This window comes from Typopeltis vanoorti, chromosome 14 (assembly GCF_054136105.1).
Source record: "Typopeltis vanoorti isolate ZY-2024b chromosome 14, IOZ_Tvanoo_1.0, whole genome shotgun sequence".
Classification (NCBI taxonomy): domain Eukaryota; kingdom Metazoa; phylum Arthropoda; class Arachnida; order Uropygi; family Thelyphonidae; genus Typopeltis; species Typopeltis vanoorti.
Genome location: NC_143562.1, coordinates 57,115,334 through 57,137,551, shown reverse-complemented (window position 1 = coordinate 57,137,551; position 22,218 = coordinate 57,115,334). Strand labels below are relative to the sequence as shown.

Sequence of the window (22,218 nt, the reverse complement as noted above, 5' to 3'; positions counted from 1 at the left end):
TTAGACGTGTCGTGCAAGCGATGGCAGAAAAGGCTTGTATAATAGGAATAGCTTTCTTTGAATGGATTTGGCATCAGGAGCTGGAGAAGTTATTTATTAGGATGAGAGCTAATTCAGAGAGTCTGAAAAACGAAATCATCGGTGAGAATGTGTAAGCTCAGCTAGGTTAGGCAAACGTGGTAATAAATCAGGAAGGAGTAGATCTGTATGCTCTGGGTTGGGGCTTCGTGTATATGGACGGAAAATAGAAAATTGCCCAACTAGATCAAGCAGATTGTAGATGTAAGTATACACAAATGCTAGCTGTATCAGGAACAAAAGGGTTGAGTTTGATTCCTGAATACGTTTTGGCATTAGAGAAACTTGGCTTTGAGTCACATGAAACTGGTATCGAGTGTAAAGCGTGTAGTATCTTTAGGGAGGGCAGAAGAGATAGGAAAGTACTACTAATACCATATGATTTGAGTCCAGCTAGGGTCGAAACTCTTGAAAGCAGTAACACTGTCTCATGTTGCAGTGAGTTTTAGATTATCTGGTGTGGAGCAGAGGCTAACAGGATGGAATACATGTCGGAGGTTCAGTTGCTAGGAACAATGAAATGCATTGCCAAATTACCGTGATGGGCACTAAATGAACAATCGTTATTAGTGAAGTAAATTATCCGAGCATTGGTTAGGTAGCAGAGACAACACATACGAATGAAGAATTTATTGAGCTATTGCGAAGGAACTGGAGGTTATAGTGTTGAATTTGATCATAGCGTCAGAAGGGGTCTCAGTTAAGAATGGGACTGTTTTGCCACCAGTTAGCGAGAGATCATTTACTGATCTGGAAAGCAGCTAAGTATGTGGTTGTTCCACATAGAACAGGTTACTTGCTGAATTTTACAAAACTGGAAATTATAAACTCAGAATACTATTCTGTTCCATCAGTTAACAATGCGTGGGAAACTTTGAAAAGATGCATAAATGATGCATTCAGGCCAGTTTCGGAATGTGTTCCTACAGTTTTAAGAACAAACGATGTGAGAAACGGATATAGAACTATATTAAGAGTTTCAGAAGATGATGTGAAAGGAATATCATGTGATTAAAGGTTGAGAGGAGTTATGAAATATATAAAGCGCAGGCCAGACGCATTAAGACCATTTATCCGGAAATCTAAATCGGAGTATGAAAAGAAATTGGCTGTGGAGGCTAAAGCAAAAGAACTTTGTTTGCAAGTGAAAGAAAGAAAGAATGCCGATAAGTAATAAATGCAGACGGTACTCTTGTCAGAAGCAGATCCTACAGGAATGGAAAGAAGGTATGATAATTCCATTGTACACGGTGGTGCAAACATTTGTGTTCAACTACCGACCTATCAGTATGTTCTGGAGTGGTGGTGAAGATATTAAAGAAGTTGGTAAGAAGTCGTATACTAAAATGGGTTAATGGACAAGCTATACTTTCCAAAGACCAGCATTAGTATTAAAGGGAGGTAATGTTTGAGCAATTCACTCATTTCATAATGTTACGGCCGAGCTGAATAAAGGATATAGATACATTATGATACATGTGTAATAATTTGTAATATACATGAAAGACTATTGAATAAACTGAAGAGTACTGAATTGAAATGTAAACTATTGGCTTCAAATCCGATTTCTTTGATAGCCGTTAAGTGTGAGGTTGACTCGTACTAATCCACCATTCAAAATGAATGGTAGATTAGTTAGAATCGGAATTAGAATTAGTTTTCGGATGATTCCCAGAAGTCATCCGTTTTCGGTTTCCCATTTCGTAATCGGTTATTGATAACTTCATTATCGCTGTTTCTTGTGTCGAACGCCTACAGTACTTACATCTACTGTTTCTTACTATAAATACCTTGTAATCGACGGTGAATTTCAAAAGCAATTTTTTCCCCGGCTGTCAAAAATGCTATTACTGCGAGCTGTTGTACACTCTTCGATAAACTTGTGCAAGATTCCACTGTGTACGCAATAACAGGAGACATTGAAATTTCCTTGATATACCACTGTATAATGAACTGTGAAGCCCAAGGGATAAAGAATAAAAACAAGAATAGTCCCTTTTTCAAGGCCAATCATATCTAGTGCCACGTGCTTGGAATCATGCAATCATTGCTTTCGAAACGCCTCTTGTGTTAATCCGTAGAAAAAGTAAGGGGAAATAAGTGCTGTACTAGGCATTGCGCAAGATTAAATATTAATTCTTTCTTAAAGTTAAGGGAGAAGAGTTAATTCTTAGAGAAAACTTAAGCTTTCCCTAAAGAAAAGTTAGGCTTAAGCCAGATGAGGATAACAAGAATAGTAATGATGAACACCGTGAGATGTTCTAGTAGAATTTATGTAACGTAAAAAAGACATGCTGTTTGTTTTATGTTATGTAACTTCTCGCAAAATTGACTGTTAACAAGCAATATGAATTACAGATAAACAGGACTTATGACTAATTCTACAACCCACAGTCCCTTGATGTCCTTATATTCAACATCTCCAGAGTCCAGAAGTTATTCATCTTTGAACCCTTTCTAATGTTTCTTCATCTTTCTTACATCTAGTAGATCAAATGTGCGCACATTCGTCCAGATAAAGTTGAATCGTTGCTTTCAAAATGGCACATGCATATCTTTGTTCCTCCCAAATCCTCTCTGTCTTCATTATCTTTGCTATATGTAACTCTTCCCCCCCCCCCAATCCACAGTCATTTCAGATCCCTTGCATTTCCACCACTATAGTATACTTCATTGTCTGTTTGGTCTTAAGGGAAAGGGAAAAAAAAGATACTATATACTTTGGTGACATCGAACTAATATCTCCACCCACAGTACTAACCTATCTAAATCTTAGTGATGCTTGAATTGGATTGAAAAAATTCCATGTTTGGTCTTTGGATCAGGATTTCCGAATTATAAAATAAATTTTAAAAAATTATATATAAACTAACTCTTAGCCTAACCACAGTATTGAATATACTATGGGTTTAGAGACTTTCTTAAGTGGGAGTCACATGGAGGAAAAAACAAACCTTAAATGTCTCCCTTTAAATCATATTAGATAAATAGTGGTGATCCCAGCACATAAACCAGTTTTTTTTTTTTTTTTCTCAAGTGGAGATCGCGACTCATTAGTAAATCACAAGCTTAATTTAGTGGGTCACGCTGGCTTACATTAATTATCAAATCTGTAAGACTGTACAAAAACTCATTTTTGTACAGTCTTACAGATTAAGAAGGACCGACAATAGAATAGCTATTTTGATTTTTAAACTCGGTAATGACATTTTTTATGAAATTACGAACATTTCTTATTTGCATAATAAAAGGTAATAAAAGTTTCTGAATCGATCTCTCACTCGCTGCATGAGAGATACTACACTGAAGAAAAAAACAGGCTAATTTTTTAATTGACTTTGGCATTGTTTAACTTTTGTATTTAATTATTAATAAATGTATGTATATAACGGTTATATTTTTATATATGTTTATAAAACAGAATTCGGGTCGCGGTGTAAAATGTATTTCCTGTGGAGGATCGTGATAAAAAAAAAAAAAAAAAAAAAAAAAAAAAAAAACTAACAGACTGGTACCCCACTTGATACTCTTCCTCTGAAACGAGCTTCTCTATAATCCGCACACTTTTTATTTTTTTTTAATTATTTGTAAGCTTCCTATAATAGTACAAACTGCTGAACAATTATATGTATAACCTAACAGCAACAGCTCATCCAGGTTACGATATGCATAAATTTACAAAAATATATGTAATGTGTTTTCATTATATACACATAAGTACATTCATATAATATACATATTACATAATAAAATCCCAGGAGACATGCTAATATGCACAGAGAAAGTTGCATAATAATTAATTAGGAACAAAATAAAACAAAACAGTTAAATATTTTGTGTATTAAATATATATGTCACTATTTTGTCATTTACGCCAGTCTTCAGTGTTTACTAAAATCTCGTAGCACCCCTGTTTTAATACTTGTGCTATTAGTTGGAAAATCTGCTGCGGATATTCTTCCGCAAAGAAAAAAAAAAAATCTGAAACCCTAGTGTTGTGAAATGGAATCATTCCATTTATTATCGGCGATTCTGAGTTGTGCTTTGGTCGTTTGGTAATCTTTGCCACGAATACAACTTTTAGTGGATTGGAGAATATCAACTTACATTAGGAATTCAAATAAAATATTGTTTCCATCTTGTGTCATGGTACGTAATGTAATAGTTCCGATGTTAAAGAATCGTGGTATATTTTTCAGCTAATTAGCCCTGCATTTATCATTACTTTTTTTTTTTTTTAGTGCATATCCTTACTTGACCCGAAACAAATTTTCTGCATGCGTGTGTATACACACATATAGTATATATAATTTATTTATTTATTATTTATTATTATGCTTCTCTTAATACACATCTCGTTCTTTGGAGGACGTTTCCTATCTTTCGTCTCAGTCGGAAGCGGATGTTCACCTTTTAGTTACCGGTAATCGCACACGTAACATTTCTGCGAAAACAAAGCCTCTCCCTATCCCATGCGTGAATTGCCATCTTCCGATGCGTTACGACATCGGACGCTTTCAGAATCAACTTGAGGCGTCTTATCAAGTAAAGCAACCCTTTCTTCTAATTTGTGCATTCGTGGCTAGTTACTTCGGGGAGAAAAAAAGTCCAGTAGAAACTTTTATAATGCTAGCGTAAGGTATGTTTTAATAAAAGCTACTTTCATTTTCAGAGTGTTGTTTAGTCTTAACATTTTGTATAAAATGAGTCGTTGAACAGAACCACGTTTCTTTCGTCTGCTTCTTCGAAGTCGTCTAACGTCCTTAACGACCGAACTAGTCCGGTTAGTATAACATAAAGGTTTGTTGGCAGTTCTTAAGTATGGTGCGTTTTTAATTAGTTGAGATTTACTTAAACATTTTCTAATATCTTAATTTTTGCGGTTGAATATTTAAATTATGTAACACAGTGTTTTTCACATGCGTTTCAGAAAAAAAAGGTGTACGCGCCAATTTCGTTCTCTTTGTGTGCTCTAGTACGGGTATGAAAGAACCGCTTTTATTGGATAGATTTCGTAGAAATTTAGTTGAATTTTTGTTAACATTGTTAATAATGAGGCTTTGTCTTAACTGGTCAGTTTAAATTAGAGCAGGATGAATACTCCGGAATATATGAATTCCAGAGTATTTCCATATTTGTTTCTTTTACTTTCAAAGACCTAAATTTCATCATGATTACAGAAATATTTTATGCGTGCAGATTTTTCTGGATGTTTCAGAGTAGTATTTTGTTCTAATTCGCTCATTATATTGACTAACCTTCCCACGTGCACACATTCAAAAACACCTTAGTCAACTAGGCATTCAGCAGGTGCAGGGAGTCGGGGGGGGGAGTAATACTAGGTTCAAATTGTAACAAACTAAACTTCAATTTTTTTTAAACAAAAAAATTGACGATTTTTGTGACATGATCTGTTGGTATCATTGCATGTTTACTGTAGTAATATTGATTCCCCCTCCCCCCCTTCTTCTCCTGATCAGTATGTGCATTTATAATTTGCTTAAAATGCTATCGTCAGTGGTGGAAAAACCTAAGATTTCCAAATTTTAAAGAGCTCTTTAGCATGCTTAGAAATTTGTTTCCTTAATAAGCTGAAACTGAATTTTTAGGAGAAAAATAATCATTATTGAAACGGAATAGGAAAATTTAGGACCCATTAAAATTTCTAAACGCTAAAACCAATTCAACACAAAATAACGTGTGTCTTTCTGAATTCAAAGATAGGAAAGAATGTTAAATATTTCCCATTTTCGAGCAAGAATGGTTTAAGATTTTATACGTAATATCTGACAATTATCAATACATTACAGCTATACATGTATTTCCAGATTAAGTTCTTATTAATTGATCAAAAGTCGCTCCTCTGCCATGCCTATATCTGGAGGAGCCTCGACATGCTGTGGGGCGGGGAATTTTTTTTTTTTTTCCTCTCTTAAGTTTATTGTAATGAGTAAGCGTTTCCTGTTGTCACTGTTTGGATTTTAGATATATCGGAAAATCTAGGAATCTGAGGTTGGATCGCTTCTCTGTTTGTCATTAAAACAGTTCTTGACTTTCAAATAGATATTTCATGTGCTTCACTTTCTCCAGCAGCAAACAATCTGTCATTACTGTCAGAACTTATCTAGTCTGGCATTCTGCCAGCTTTCAGTACACATGTCGTCTATGACGTCATGGCGCGCGTACTGTTTGTAAAATGCGCGTGATGCTCGCCCTAAAATGGATAATACAGCATAGTTAATATGAGCAATACCTGGCAGGCTATCAGAACTGACTGCATTTTCCAAGATAACCATTTTGCAAGAGTTTACGAGTAGTGTATTATGTAGCCAAAGTTGAACAAACTTTTTATTTTCAAACATGAAGCGTTTCCACTTGTAGAAGCATTTCCTCCTTAATACTGTACTTTAGACGCAGAAATTTCTTATGGCTTTTTTGGATAAAGATGTAGCTTTTTTCAGATTACCGCTGGATGAGTTTTCTTTTGGATGGCCTCTAACGGTAAACTTTTTTTGCGTGTTAAGTAGCTACGTATTAGTGCAAAAACGTGAGTTGATCTCTTTCTTAAAGGACCTTCTATATAAAATAACTATGGGTTCTGTGCACATTACTATTCCTGCTTTTCACACAAACTGGGTAGTTTAAATACAGTTGGTTTCAATTACTGTAGCAAGTCTTAGGATTAATGATCTCAATTATGTAACTTGGCCCACGTAGTTTTAATGTACATCTGCAGAACTGGCAGGCGTCTGGAAATAAACCACACACATCTGTGTGTTGGTACCTTTCTTTTTTTTCTGAGGTGAGATGTTTTGATTTCGGGAGTTTAACTACAACTTATTATAAATTGTAGCCAGTTAAAGCAAACTTTCATTATAAATATTTATAATATTAGGTAGACATAGCGGTATAACGCTATTTGAAGTTTTCTTTTATTAAAAAAAATTTTTTTCACATTTGAAATGGCAAATATTTTCTTGGTTTCCGCAATAAGTTGACATAAAAAGGCAGCTGCAACAATAGTGTTACCATGCAGCACTAGAATATTTGTTTAATATACGTCTTAAATTGCATTTTTTTTTCCCTTTCAGTTCAAGCTGTTTAAATAGTTTTTGCCAGAATTCAATTTCTTCGAATACAATTGCAAAGAATATTCAGTTGATAGTGAAGCTATTTCGAAGGTAGTTGTCGTCAGTGCTGTGGTTTTTAAACAGAGAAGTAGAGATTTAGTTTAGATGAGGCCCGATACAGTAAGAAAAAAAAAATTCCTTTTATCTTTCTTGTGATACAATTTACGATAAAAAATTATTTCATTCAAGAAGTTAATTTATTTTTTTTAAAAAGTGCCTCTTTGAAGACGCCTTTCGGAGTGAATTAATTCGCTATGGTAAATAATCATTGACGTATCGGAACAGATCGCCATTACAAAAAACACGGTATTAGAAGAAAATCACGAAACTACTTGTGAGGAAATGAAGTTGGCGCTTACGTCTTTTATAGCCTTCGATGCAAGCGCAGTTTATATAATTTTATAATACAGAAGGCATGCGACTAAGAGGGAGTGCTCTTATTTTTTTGTACGTCTTGACTTTCGTCAAGAAAGATACAGAAAGAGGAAGTCAGAAATCCGAAACGTTAACTAAAATTTTAGCTGATTTTTGATTTTTCACAAATTCAACCCTTGCAGTTTGTGATTGCCTTTATACATAATAGCACAAATCCTATTTCATTCAACTTATTAACATTAAATGTATTCATATATGCTTAAGCATTTTGCGAAACATTAAATTTCGTACGTTATTCCTTGGCTTTACTTTTTGATCACGACAAAACTTTGTGGATCCATCTAAGTTGGATCACTTGCAGGGGCAAAAATGTCCCAAAATGATGCAGAGCAATAATTCCTATTACCGGGTGGAATTTCATAAAATTTGATATTTAGGAGTTCTACTCATACTTACCTAATCGTTGCAGTTTTTGTATCAATCGATTTTTATTAGAAACATTTGGCAATAGTCGAAATGATAATTCCGCTCTTGCTGGGTAGAATTTTAATGAATGCTGGTGTCTGCACAACTTAGTCCTGTCAGTTTTGAATTCAGCGAAACAACTTTTAACAGCTGGATTAGGAAATCAGGGTTACAATAATTGAACGAAAACCGTTCATGGCCTTGTTTTAAAAAAGAATAATAGGTTTCAATTTTTTTTCTCTAGTAGTAATTTATTTACTTAACCCATTAACTTATAAATGTGAATAACAATAACTACTAGATGTTATGTCTTACTTATCACTCAAGAATCCAAGCATTACATGGTTGCGATTTTAATGTCGCCAGGTTTTATATTATTTAAGTGGAGTTTGAATACAAAATATTGAGCATCAGTAAGTAAGGCTTGAATTGTTGTTCCGTCTTATTTTATGATATTGTAGCATGATCACCATATTATGCAGTATGGATTGTATAATATGGTGATCATGTTGTATGTATCCAATTAGTGGCGCACTCAGGATTTAATCTTGGGTCGGGGCGAGTTGAGTAGACGATTTGAGAATAACACTACGTATTGCATACGACCTATGACTAAGCATATGCAGTGATCGCCAATATATGATGCCTGTGATCTTCTCTGGCTCAGCTCGGGTAAACGAAGTAGCGCTCGGTCCGCCCGCACACTACTTCGGTCGCGCCTTGTTCACAGCGGCCGTGATTTCCGAGAGCTATGGGGTATTCCCACCTTATGTGACCGCTAATTCATAAGTAGTATAGAAATAGAAGACACGACACAACATAAAAAAAAAATGAATTTTAATTAAGAAAATATTTATGGAAAATTTTCTAGTGTTTTTTTTTTCCTTTGGGGGTTTCAGGGTCCCCCCCCCTCTGGGTGCGTCACTGTATCCAAGACTAATATTGATAATACCTGTTCGGGTAATGCATATCCGTGCCGCCACTGCTCAGAAATCACATCTCCCTTTCTCTCATATTCCGTGCACAGACTTCAGTTTGTTCTGTCGTTTTTATCACAGGCCTAAGAACAAAGTGTTAATGGGATACTGTACTTCTTTCATTATTTTACATACGTCAATTAAATCATCCTTTTCAACTCAAGTTCTGCGATATACACTTTCATCCTTTATAAGGCTTTGATTTGTTCTTACAGAGGCCAAGTAGTTTGACTTCGCTATTTTAATTCACTGTCACAATCGGTCAATCCTAGTTTATCCTGTTGCTGTTCATGATGGTGTAGTCCGTCTGAATTTATGCTGGTCAAAGTACATAGCTTTGCTCTGTGACATTAAAGCTGCATATCCAGTTTCAATTGCTTTGATCGTAAATCTAAAATACTCAAACTGATTTTGGTTATTTTAGATTTATGATCAAAGCAACTGAGGCTGTGAGGCCAGTGTATTATATCTGTTAATTTAATTTTTTAAAAATTTATTTTTGTTTTAACCAGTTTGCATGTTTTGCGGATTGAAAGATCCAAGTTTGTGGGAGGAATAACCCTGCCGCCTCCATATAACTCCCAGACCTGTAAACCAAACAGAAGTGCCATATCATTCTGATATTTAACGACTTCCAATCTTTTCAACAGCTGCACATCGCCCAGCAACTCCACCCACTTTACCATCAATAATAGTTTAAGCAGGTAAGGGATCAAACTGATTCTTGCGTCCCCCCCCCTAGCAGGTACGCACTCATGATTTAATGTTGGGGGGGGGGGCGAGTTGAGTAGACGATTTGAGAATACACGCTACGCATCGCATACGACCTATGACTAAGCATCTACAATGATCGCTAATTAATAAGTAGTATAGAAATAGAAGACACGACACAACATAAAAAAAAGAAAAATAAATTTTAATAAGGAAAAGATTTTTGGAAAATTTTCTAATGTTTTTTTCTTTGGGGGGGGGGGGGGGCAGGTTCCTTTCCCCCTGGGTGCGCAACTGCCCTAAGTAAATCTCCACTTATTGTGTCATTGTGCTCTTTGCAGGTTGTCTTTCTTGACAAGACCCGGCCGTTTATTAAATCAAATAGAATTCCAGATTATTACATTATCCTCATAGGATAATGCTTCATAACTATATTTTATGCACTAATTTATTACAGGGAATCTTCTCGGCCTTGAAAACCTTCACTTACGCATATTTTATTTATTTGTTAGCCTATAATTTTAGACCGCCTGCATGCTAAAATTAGAATTCTCTGATGTTATCTTGAATGTTGTTTGTTATCATTTTAGATTTTACTTTTAATTTCGAAACAGGTGTTTACGAGATGACTTTCCGTTAACCGCCTTTGTTAAGTGCGCAGAATCTAGAAATAGCTATTACTGATCAGAACTTTTTTTTTGCTTTTGTTTATACATAACACAGAGCATTTTTAGATAATTAAACTGTTCTTGTTTCTGAAAATAGAAGTCTCTAGAAAGAAATACAAATGGTAGGTGAAGGGGAGGTGGGGAAGAAACCACCATCCTGTATTGCTATTAATGCGTTTGAAAGTGATACACAATCATCGCTGTTTATTGAATTCACATCTTCAGTGAATTGGGAATATCGAAATAGTACAGATATTCCTCGCTTAATGCAGTTTCACTTAGGGAAAATATTTCTGTATATCAATTTAAACACGTTGACTTTCACTGCGCATGTTCATAACATTCATCTGTTCTAAAGAAATATTTAGATGTTTAATCTAATCCTGTTGCTAACTGGATTTTTTTTCTCTCTCTCGCAACTTGCTTCTTTTGCCATTAGAAACAAATTTTGACATCAGTAGGGCAAGAGAAAAAGGAAACAGGAAAAACCGGCTTCAGAAAATCTGGATTATTGGCTATTGTTATGAATTCAGTTCAAAACTTTAGGTATCTGTATAGCCCTTTTGCAATGGCAGCACCATACCACCTGAAGAAAGCCGTTATATGGGGCAGAGCTGACTACTATCGGGTGCGTCCCCAAGTGGCGGATCGAGGAACAGCCTTCAGATATGGAGGTTAGCTGCGATATAAGCAGAGCAATCTGGCGAATAAGCAGCCGTGGACCAACAGCGACTGAGCTATCAGGGTGTGGGGGAGCAGAAGTGGCAACTCTGTCTCACTTAAAACCTCACAAAGCCCAATGACAACTCGGTGACATGGCGAGTAGTGCCGCCATTTAAATAAGTACCTGCTGGGGTCACCGCCCCTGACATTGGGAAGCAGCATTGTCAGTACTGACACAAGGTTGAAGCCAAATGATGACGGAAAAGCTTGTGATCAGAGATTTGCAGATGGCAATATGATTATATTGTGTACGTCTGTAATACTGCGGAGCAGAAAGCAAACGGAGAAACTACTGCTCTACCTTATCTCCAGAACAACCACCACGGCGAGCAAACCCTTACAATTGGCCCCAAGTTCCCGGCGTCCCTTAAATGGGACAGGGGTGCGAAGAATCTCCGGGCTCAAAATGGTGTCCACTTTTAAAATTGCAACTTGGAATGTCAGAACTCTGTATGAAGCTGGCAAATTAAGAAATGCCACAAGAGAAATGAAGAGGCTGGGCATCCGGATTTTGGGAATTTGCGAGACAAGATGGCCAGGATCTGGAAAGTGTCAACAAGATAATATGACAATGTATTACTCTGGGAATGATGAGAACAAACATCGACATGGTGTAGCTGTAATAGTAGATGAAGAAATCAATAAATCAGTAATAAATTGGATTCCATTTTCTGAAAGGATAATGCTGTTACAACTTAAGAGAAACCCCGTTAACATAAATATCATCCAAGCTTATGCACCCACAGCTGACAAAAGTGAAGAAGATGTTGAAGAGTTTTATGAACACCTAAAAGAGATTAAAAACCTAACAAAGAAACATGATATAAACATAGTGATGGGTGACGTCAATGCAAAAGTGGGAAGAGGGGGTGATGGAGAAATTGTTGGCGAACATGGCTTAGGCACCAGAAATGACAGAGGAGATCGCCTAGTCCAATTCTGTCAGGAAGAAGATCTAACAATAGCAAATACCTGGTTTAAACTTCCACCAAGAAGACTGTACACTTGGAAATCGCCTCAAGATAACCAACATAATATTGTCAGAAATTAAATTGATTATATACTGATAAATAAAAGATTCCACAGTAGTATAAAGAGTGCAAAGACTTATCCTGGAGCAGATATCTCATCAGACCACAATCCCATAGTTGCAGAAGTACGTCTTAGATTAAAATCAGCTAAAAAATCACAAAAGAAGAAAAAGAAAATTGATGTAGAAAAACTGAAAGACCCGAACATAAATAAAAGTGCCAAGACACAGCTTAACCTGCGATTACAACAGATTAACATAGAAGAAAATAAAAGTGTGGAATCTCTTTGGAATAGCTTAAAGAATGCCATCGTAACAACAAGTATTGAAGAAGTAGGTTATGTGAATAATATAAAACAACAGGAATGGATGACAGATGAGATTCTTTCTCTTATTGATACAAGAAGAATGTATAAAAACAAAGACCTAGCCAGGTATACAGAAACACATAACATCATCAAGAAAAAAATAAAAGAAGCCAAGGAAAATTGGATGAAAAATTTATGTACTGAAATTGAACTGCTTCAGAAACAACATGATAATTTCAATCTGTATAAGAAAATCAACGAAATTTCCGGAAAACTGAGGAAAAAGCAAATAGTGTCTCTAAGAGACGAAAATGGAAAAATAGTTCTAGAAGAAGAGAATAAAGCACAGATTTGGATAAAATATGTAACAGAACTTTTCAATGATACTAGACAGAAGCCTATAAATATAAAAGATAACATTCAAGGACCAGCAATCATGAAATGCGAAATAGAGAATGCTATACAAACAAGTAAAACAGGAAAAGCCAGTGGACCAGATGGTGTGCAAACAGAATTTTTAAAATTAATCGAACCAGATAACATCAAACTTCTTGAAAAACTATTTAATAAAATATATGAAAGTGATGAATTTCCATCAGATTGGCTCAAATCTACATTTATCACTGTCCCAAAGAAACCCAAAGCGAATTCCTGTGGTGACTTCAGACTTATTAGTCTAATGAGCCAAACATTAAAAATATTTTTGAAAGTAATTCAGAATCGCATTTATAGAAAAAGTGAAGAAACTAAGTGAAACACAATTCGGCTTTCGGAATGGTTTTGGTACTAGAGAGGCCCTTTTCTGTACCCAAATATTGATACAAAAATGCATAGAAAAACAGAAATCTGTCTTTATGCGTTTCATAGATTTTGAAAAAGCATTCGACAAAGTCAGACACACCAACTTAATAGAAATCCTTCAACAAATAAGGCTAGACGAACAAGACATAAGACTAATAACAAATCTGTATTGGAATCAGTCAGCTACCGTTCAATTAGACAACATTACCACCAGTGATATTAACATCAAAAGAGGAGTGAGACAAGGATGTGTGCTCTCACCACTCCTGTTCAACATATATGCAGAGGTAATCTTTAAAAAAGCATTGGAAGAATGTCCAGAGGGAATCACAATAAATGGAAAGATTGTTAACAACCTACGATATGCAGATGACACCGTGCTAATTGCAGATAACATTATGGATCTCCAAAAACTCGTTGACAGAGTATACATAGAAAGCCAAAGAATGGGAATAAATATAAACATCAACAAGACAAAATACATGATCATCAGCAAACATCCAGCCTCATCAATGAAACTGACACTCAATGGGAAAAATATTGATCAAGTGTCAAGATATAAATATCTTGGTTGCTGGCTTAATGAACGGTGGGATCCAGAAATAGATATAAAGACAGGAATTGAAGTTGCACGGCAGTCCTTCATGAAAATGAGAACACTATTCTGCAATAAAGACCTAAACATGGAAGTCAGATGCCGAATGCTGAAATGTTACGTGTGGTCTATTCTGCTCTATGGAATTGAAACATGGACATTGAAGGCGACAACCATCAAGAAAATCGAAGCCTTTGAGATGTGGCTATACAGAAGAATGCTAAAGATATCATGGACAGAAAAAATTACCAATGAAGATATCTTAAAATCCATTGGCAAAGCTAAACATCTTGTACAAATAATCAAGAAACGAAAAACATCATATCTTGGACACATCATGAGAAACAGCAAATACCAACTTCTACAAACTATTTTGGTAGGAAGAATTGATGGCAAAGGAACTAGAGGAAGAAAAAGAATATCATGGTTTGACAACATCAAGACGTGGACAGGAAAGAGCAGTGCACAACTGCTCAGATTAGCACAAGAGCGCAGTTTGTTCGCCAAGATGGTCGCTGACCTTCGATAGAAGATAGCATAATAATAAGAAGTAGATTATTGTTAACAGGTATCTCCTATGGAGTCCAAAGACTCATCGCGGTAGGCCCAGAAATATCGTTTACAATATACCTATCATACCTCTCCTTAAAGTGATTCACCTGCGAAGAACTGATAACCATCTCAGGTAACCCATTCTCACTATCCTTCTAGAGGGAGAAAAAAAAATCTAGATCTCACATTCTTGCTGAAACTTGACTCAACTTCCAATGATGATCCCTTATTCTGTCTCCGCCTGCCATATATCATGAATAATTTCTCCCACTTCCATTCTATAAAACCCTTTCAGTAACGTGAATGTTTTTATCATCTCACCTCTCATCCTATCTGCCATTTTTTTTTGTCACCGACAAATCACCATACCTAACATTCTATAGGCCTGAAATTATCTTGGTTATCCGCCTCAGAATCCTCTCAACACCAAGAAACCTAGGCGACCAGTTCTGAGCACAAACGTCGAGATCGGGACATATTAGAGACTTGTAAAGAGGAATGCTTTCTTGCCCCTACTAATCAATGTTTTTTATGAGCATCCAAGTGATTTCTAAATTGCTTTGCCAATTTTTGCAATATGACCTCTCTGAACTCCAATTAACGTCCAGATCCTTGGCCTCATCAACTTCTGGCAATGAAATCCCATCAATAGAATACAAACACCTTTTTTTTTTTCGGTCCCAAATTAATAACTTTACATTTAGCCACATTAAATGAAAAATCCGTTATTTTGACCACGATGACAGCTTATTCAAATCATCCTGCAGGATCGCTATATCCTCTTTATTTACTGTAGCTCTTTCCAACTTAACATCATCAACAAACTAGATATCACTCTTCAGATTGTTTCTGATATCATTAATATATAAATTAAACAATTCCTATTTGCATTAGCTTATCTGATTCGAGTGCGGTTTCTCTAAAACGCTTTTGCAAAGTGCAACAATATCACAGTATGCATATTAACTTTATCCAACTCTAGCGTTACTTTATTATAGAAACAAAGTAAATTGCTAAAGCAAGACCTTCCCTTAACAAAACCATGCTAACCTCTAAAGAGAAAAAGGAACCATATCCACCCAATCTTGAATTCTGGCTTTCACCAACTTTTTCTAAAACTTCAACCATCACTCCTGAAATAGTGATGGACCCACCTTCATTTCATAAAGGTGAGTTCAAAATAGGTTTTCGGGTAGCTGATTAGAGGACTTGTTTAGAGAAATAAAGCAAAGATAATAAGTAGCAGTTAGGTTAGATTTCAGGTTTGCAAAATGATTCTAAAAATAAGTCCTCCGAAGAGAGATGGAGACCTAAAAAAAAATTCAAATGACATATGAAAACAATTTTAAATTAAAAAACGTCCCCTATTTTTTTAATCTAAAATGTTTTTAGATGTCATTTGAATTTTTTTTAGTTCTTCATCTCTGTGTGGCTTATTTTTAGAAACATTTTGCAAACCGCATGCAACCTTACAAGAGACAGGAATTGTTCTGGCCGTAGGCAAGGTTTAACGAGATCTTGTGGTAAGCACTGTCTATTTACTCTCTAAACATTGTTTACACTTCTTAGCATAAAACGTTGATATGTTAAGAACTGTCTGCAGCTCTTTCTTAAAGAACAAACATGAAACCATCCTAGCGATAAACACCGCTGCCTGCTGATTTCAAAATGCATCCCAAACTTGTCAGAGAAAGTTACCAATACAGTACTCGATTCTATTTTTTTTTCATGCTTTAGTAACAGTGATATATCTAAAATTTCCGAATGGATGAAAGGGAGGGGGCAAGTATATTTTAATATACTATTCGTTTTGAAAACAGCCAAAAGATTTCAATTTGATATGCGCAACTTAGTTTGCTATAACATGTTAAGCTATAAAATATCACTGCAACTTCGCTACGAATAATCTCGCTATTCCACTTGAGTGAATCTCTCCTCATTGTAATGTTGTTACCCGATTCCTGAGGATAAATGATATTCGACTGTCTCTTATTCCCCTAAATCCTTATTTTAAACACTGGGCTTTTTTTTTTTTTGCAGCCATCTATGTCAGTGCTTCGTGAAGCTGTCGCTAGGAAACATTCTCCAGGCCTCTTGTTCTGCGTCACCAAAAAACAGTAGTTGCGTGAGAGGCATTTCGTTAAATATTCACAATTAAAATTGGAAGTTTTTTTTTTTAAATTCTCTCAAAAGGAAACGGATTCAACTGAAAAATAGAATTCGTCCTTTGGTTTTCTTCGAAAGTACAGAATAAAAACTGCTTGCCCTGAAGATGGCAGTGTGGATGCGATTTATAGATCTGTGCAATGGTCAGTTTGTCAGACCAAGTAATGGACACTTCAGTATTAGCTGTATTTGAACAAATACGTGGCATTGCCTTCATGTTTAGTAAACTACTTAATTTGTATGACGTTATAAGTAAAGAATATTGACCATAATACAAAGCAACATCAGTTATGTATAATAGTCTCTTGATATTTGTTTTACTTGCGAATATTAGAGGTAAAGTCCTTTTGATAATGTGATGTGATAATCGTAATCGAATGCAATTTAATTGGATAACTAAACATGAAGATTCCCTTTCTCTGGTCATATGAATGCACTAGTCTTTGTATGTAGGGTTCATATCGACTTCTTGAATATTTTATGAACTGCATACCTACGGCAATCCATTCCACTCATTTCTCTCCTCCCCCAAGCAAACAGTACCTCATACCTTGCTCACTCTTGCGTAATGTCTGGTGCTCCTTTTTTCGCCCCTCTTATGCATTGAAAAATTTCCTTGTATCTGTTTTTTGTTGTATCCTTTAATTTATCAACCAACTTTCATAACCCACAAACCTTATCTATCCTACGAAGCATTTCATAGGGTTTGTCATGGTCACCTGTCTCTGACCGCTCTACTCTGCTTCCTCGTTCCCAGTAAAACCAGGTGATTAAATCTGAGCATGGCGGTGTTAGAGTACGAAAGCTTAATAAAGGACAACTTCTTTGTCTGCAATATGTGTTTTTCAATATCAAATGATTGTGCTGTTTTTTCCCTGCTTGCAATATGCCTTCGACTTTCAATTCTCTTACCACTATTCCATCACCATTCCAAATTTCCAGCCTCATTAGTTTCCTGCAGTCTAGTTCCGTCAATGTAGTACATAACCTGTGACCTTTTTATTCCAATTTGTATAACTTTACACTTTGCCACATTAAACATGGCAGCTCAAAATGTCAATGCATTGGTCATCCTGCAGCATCTGTCATTCATTTATTGTTGCCTTCCTAATTTAGAATCATTGGTAAACAACAACCGACTGAATATTGGCATCAAATAATGTCCGTTGTCATTGACATACAAATTAAATAGCACTGAACGAAGTATACTCGGCCGTTCTCTCTTTGATTCCTCTCCATTATACACTGCTACCACCTTATCCATATACCTCTTCTAGCCATACAATTTATAAAATTGAACAGCACATAAACCTTTTAATCTGTCAGTAAATCATTTAAAACTTTCAGCTAATGCAAACCACGTGTATAACGTGCATATAGCAGCACTCAATGTTCGAAATATTTCCCTTTGCCTTCACGCATGCCTGAAGTCTGAAGCTACATATTGATGACAACATCCAACGGAAACGTTGCTACTGCTTTCTCCAAATCCACATTCAGGCTGGCGATGCTAGGGTGTCGTTTCTTGCAGGCTACTCTCGCTCTCAAGCTCCGACCACAATTTGAAGTCCAACGGATTGAGATCGGGACTTCCAGATGGCCAATCATGCGATATGTGGTCGGGCATATTCACTTCCAACCACTGTTGTGTGGTCCTCGCCTTATGTGCAGGGGCTGAGTCCTGTTGGAAGGTCCACTGTCTACCAAAAAACAGGGTGTTCAGGGACCGACCAGGTTCCAGCACGATATCTTGATACAGTTTGATCCCTTTCTCGCAGAAATACAACTTTGATATCCCCTGATACGTCACCCCACCAAACTATCACTGACGTGTGCTGATGTGATGACCTCTAAATCCTGCATGCTATGGCATCTGCTGTGCGACCACCAGGGCCTACCCGATCGTTTTGGCGGTTAAACGAATCTTCAATGGCAAATCTCATCTGTGAAGAATGTCTGTTCGCGTACTGCTGGAGAAGTGGCTTTTGATTTTTATCACCTTCTGCCACAAAAGTTATGGTGTTGGGAAGTGTCCAGTAGAATGACTATAGGCTTTCACCCCCAGGTCATCAGTTAGTGCACGTGACATCTTTCTCTGCGAAACGTTCATCTCTCGCGATATCATTTAATGCGTTCTCACAAGATTATGGCGGAGGCATGCCCTCACAAGCTAGTGTCCTAACGCAGCGTGCTCGACCTGTTCTTTCGCTGTCGGATATGCCTTTTGTATCACTTACGGTTAATAGTTCGATACGCAAACATCCTAGGTCCCGAGTGCTCTTAGCGTGTTGAAAATAACAAATGTCCGACCTTGTGAAGTGCTATTACAGCTACATGGTTCTCATAATCTCCCCACTGCATGTTAACCTGTATAGCTAGACAACTTTCTCTAGATAAACATGCGAACATTGGCTGTACACAGCGCTACCAACGGAACCGGCTCGTCCAATTCTGTGGGCAGCGCGAGTGTGCGGAAGTTGTAATAGTATTTATGGGAAGATTGTGTACAGTATTCCATCAAATACTTTTTACGAAGTCCGACAGTATCATGATGTAGTTATTTCTTTATCCAACTCCGTCACTTTACAGAATGAGTGCAAGGGAGCAATTAGAAACATTTGAGAAAGAAAAGTATTAAACACAAATGTGAAACTTCCACTATTCAGAACAGCATCTTATTAAGTACTTATTGAAAGTGCAGTGATCTGGTACCCACCATCTCTTCCTGCACACGTCGAAACGATACTGAGTTTCCTGCCAAACAGATCGATTGTCCAATCGTTGCAGCTTGTTTATGTGATTCCTCAGGATATCCATGTTCTGTGGTATTAGAATTACATATAGCGTCATTTACGTAATCCTAGACGGAAAACTCAAAGGCAATTGCGTATTCAAAAAAGTTGTCACAGACCTCCATTATGTTGGAAGGCAGCATTTGTGGTTTTGTCCTCGAGTACTGTAGTAGTAACTATGGCTTCATGGCGCAGTACACACACACTGGTTACTTTTTTTTTTTTAACCAAAGGGGGGGAAAATGGCACATAGAGCTTAGTCACAGGTCAGGGCGCGCACACACAGGCACGTTTTTTTAGACCATGCCTTGAATGTCTAACAGCAGTGGATTTTCAGAAACCCCCATATATGGTTATTGCGTCTGTTCCCTTTTCCTGACATGTGATACGTGAAATCACTTAAATCGCTTCGTCACTGAAACATACTGTTGAGCGGATGTTCTTAGATACGCCCCACCATGTCCATGTAAATGATATTCGAACACGATCAACTGCTTTTTTTTTCTTTTTCCCATACATTGTTGACAAGAGCTTTTCTCTTTACAGAATGTATTGTGAAATTTGATTCTACCCAAGAATGGAATTTTCTGTTGGACGATTCATTTCATAATTCCTTCTAAAATGCCCTCTAAGGAGAACAGAATTTGTGGAATGCACTTCCAAGATGCAATAAAGCACGCTCCTGTCCACTCAGAATCTTTCTACGCACTACGTATAGCATATTATGTCGTGGACCTGATATGTAATAACCGTCGAAACTAATTCGTGCTTCGGTGTATACTAAAAGGCAGAGTTCCTATTTCAAAATATGCATGTTGCATTTTCCTGCTGCCTGTTTCTTCGCAATAAACGAAATAACAAATCTCTCACATTTTAACTCCCTGAATTATGAGATTAAATTGCTAAGGCAAAATTTTTCTCTAAGCCGTGTTTCCTCCTCCATCACAGAATATCGTTTCGTAAATACAGTTTGTATTTACAGATATATTAGATAGGCGCAGAGATCAATTCCTGCCCTTCACACGAAATCTAATTATTATTATTATTATTACGGATGTCTCCATTAAGTCACTCATCGCGAGAGATTCTCGCAACAGCTGTCATATCTTGCCTTAAACCCATTGTCAAGGTACTCATAACATAACTGTCTCTGGTAATCCATTCCAATCACTCGCCACTCTTCAAGCAAAAAATCTAGTCCGCACACTCTTAACTTATAGGTGAGAGTGGCACCTAATTCTCTTTCTCTATTCATGTGTTGAAAAATCTCAGTCTTATAAAACCCCTTCAGTAACTTTGATCTCTGTCATATCCCCTCTTTTCTCTGTCTGCCAGCTTGATCGCTCGTTTCTGAATCCTCTCCCTCCTCCCTTAATTCTCGTGAAATCCAGGTGACCAAATCTGAGCATAGTCAAAGATGTGGCCGAATCATGGCCTTATAAAGAGATACAATAACCTTCCACATCTTTTGTCAGTGGTGTTCTTCAACATCCAAGTGATCATATAAGCTAATTTGCCAACTTTTTCAAATGCGCTCTGAACTTCAGATTTCTATCCACTATGATCCCCCCCCCCCCCCCAGATCCATAGACTTCGCCAATTTCTTGCAATCCAGCATGTAATCTCTTCATTCAGAAGTGCAGAATCTTACATTTTGTAACATTAGACATCCACTAGTCTTCGCACGTACTGTCAATCTGTTTAAATCATATTGCAAATTGTCTATCACCTATTATCAATTATTGTTCTCTCCAGCTTTGCATCAGCAAACAACTGAATATCTCCCCTTAAATTAATCTCCATGTTATTAATATAAAAATTGAACAGAAGTTTCCCCAGCAGAGAACTTCGATGCGCTTCACTAGTCTATTCGAATTCTCATAGAATCCACTCTGCCATACCACCTCCTGTCTATTAGTCACCCCCCCCCCCCTCCATGCTACCAGCTTCATTTTCACTCCACTATGCTTCGACTTATGGAATAGTTTCCCCCTGAGGTATTTTGTCAAATGCCTTTCGCAAAATCCTTCAGTACCAGGATGAGGTAACCTCCTTTATCCAATTCCGTAGTTACTATTATAATAAAAAGTTAATAAATTACTAAGACAGGATCTACTTTTTCATATAATCATACTCTATAATATAGTATCATATTCATATATACCCAATCCTGAATTTTGTTTTTTACCAACTTTTCTAATATTTAGCCACCACTCCTGATAGACTTATTGGACTATATTCTCAATACAATACTATCGATTACTTATTTTTCGAAGCTTATTTTGAGGATTCATGTACAAGCATTAGTTTGTCTAGTTGGCCAATCGTATTGGAAATTTTTATGCTACCTTAAGTAACTTAATATAAACTAATGTAGATTAATGCTAATAGGTTAACAAAGTTCCTAAAACCGAAGCTTGGCGATTCCCCTCCCCCAGTGCTTTATTCCATGGAAGATACTCTTGTGCTACTGTTTGTCTTCATATCTTACCCATCTTCCAAAGGATAATGGTTCATTTTAATCGTATATTATTCTAAATATCCATAGGCTGAGATCTGTAGGTAGCTCCTTACTGGTGCTTGTTTGATGGAAGAAAAGCCAAAGTATTTGGATCATAGCGGCCAAAGTCTGGATTACTTAAACATTTTTTTTTTTTAAATCAGTGTAATGGAATGCACGAGATGCTCCATTTTTACTTATCAAGAGACCAGATGCGCTGTCACTGAACTCACCGTGACTCCGCGCTGTAACTACTTCGTAATTATTCATTTCTAATAGTGCTTGCTGCTTTGTCCATGTACGAGCAGCTGAACATGATTTCGCTTCTATGATTACTACTAAGCAGA

The 22,218-nt window shown here is 36.7% G+C and overlaps 1 protein-coding gene across 5 annotated transcripts in view; it reads left to right on the top strand.

The window, feature by feature from the left end:
• The window catches only part of LOC150099504 (long-chain-fatty-acid--CoA ligase 1-like), a 360,710-nt gene that overhangs the window by 106,863 nt on the left and 231,629 nt on the right, over positions 1–22,218 (top strand). For 2 of the 5 annotated variants that reach the window (XM_090403662.1, XM_090403663.1), the window contains exon 2: positions 7,170–7,328. The exons of the other annotated variants lie outside the window; for them this stretch is intronic. In XM_090403662.1, coding sequence (XP_090259788.1) covers positions 7,314–7,328 — 15 coding nt within the window. In that variant the 5' untranslated portion in view covers positions 7,170–7,313. The remainder of the gene's footprint in view (positions 1–7,169; positions 7,329–22,218) is intronic. 5 annotated transcript variants of the gene reach the window in all.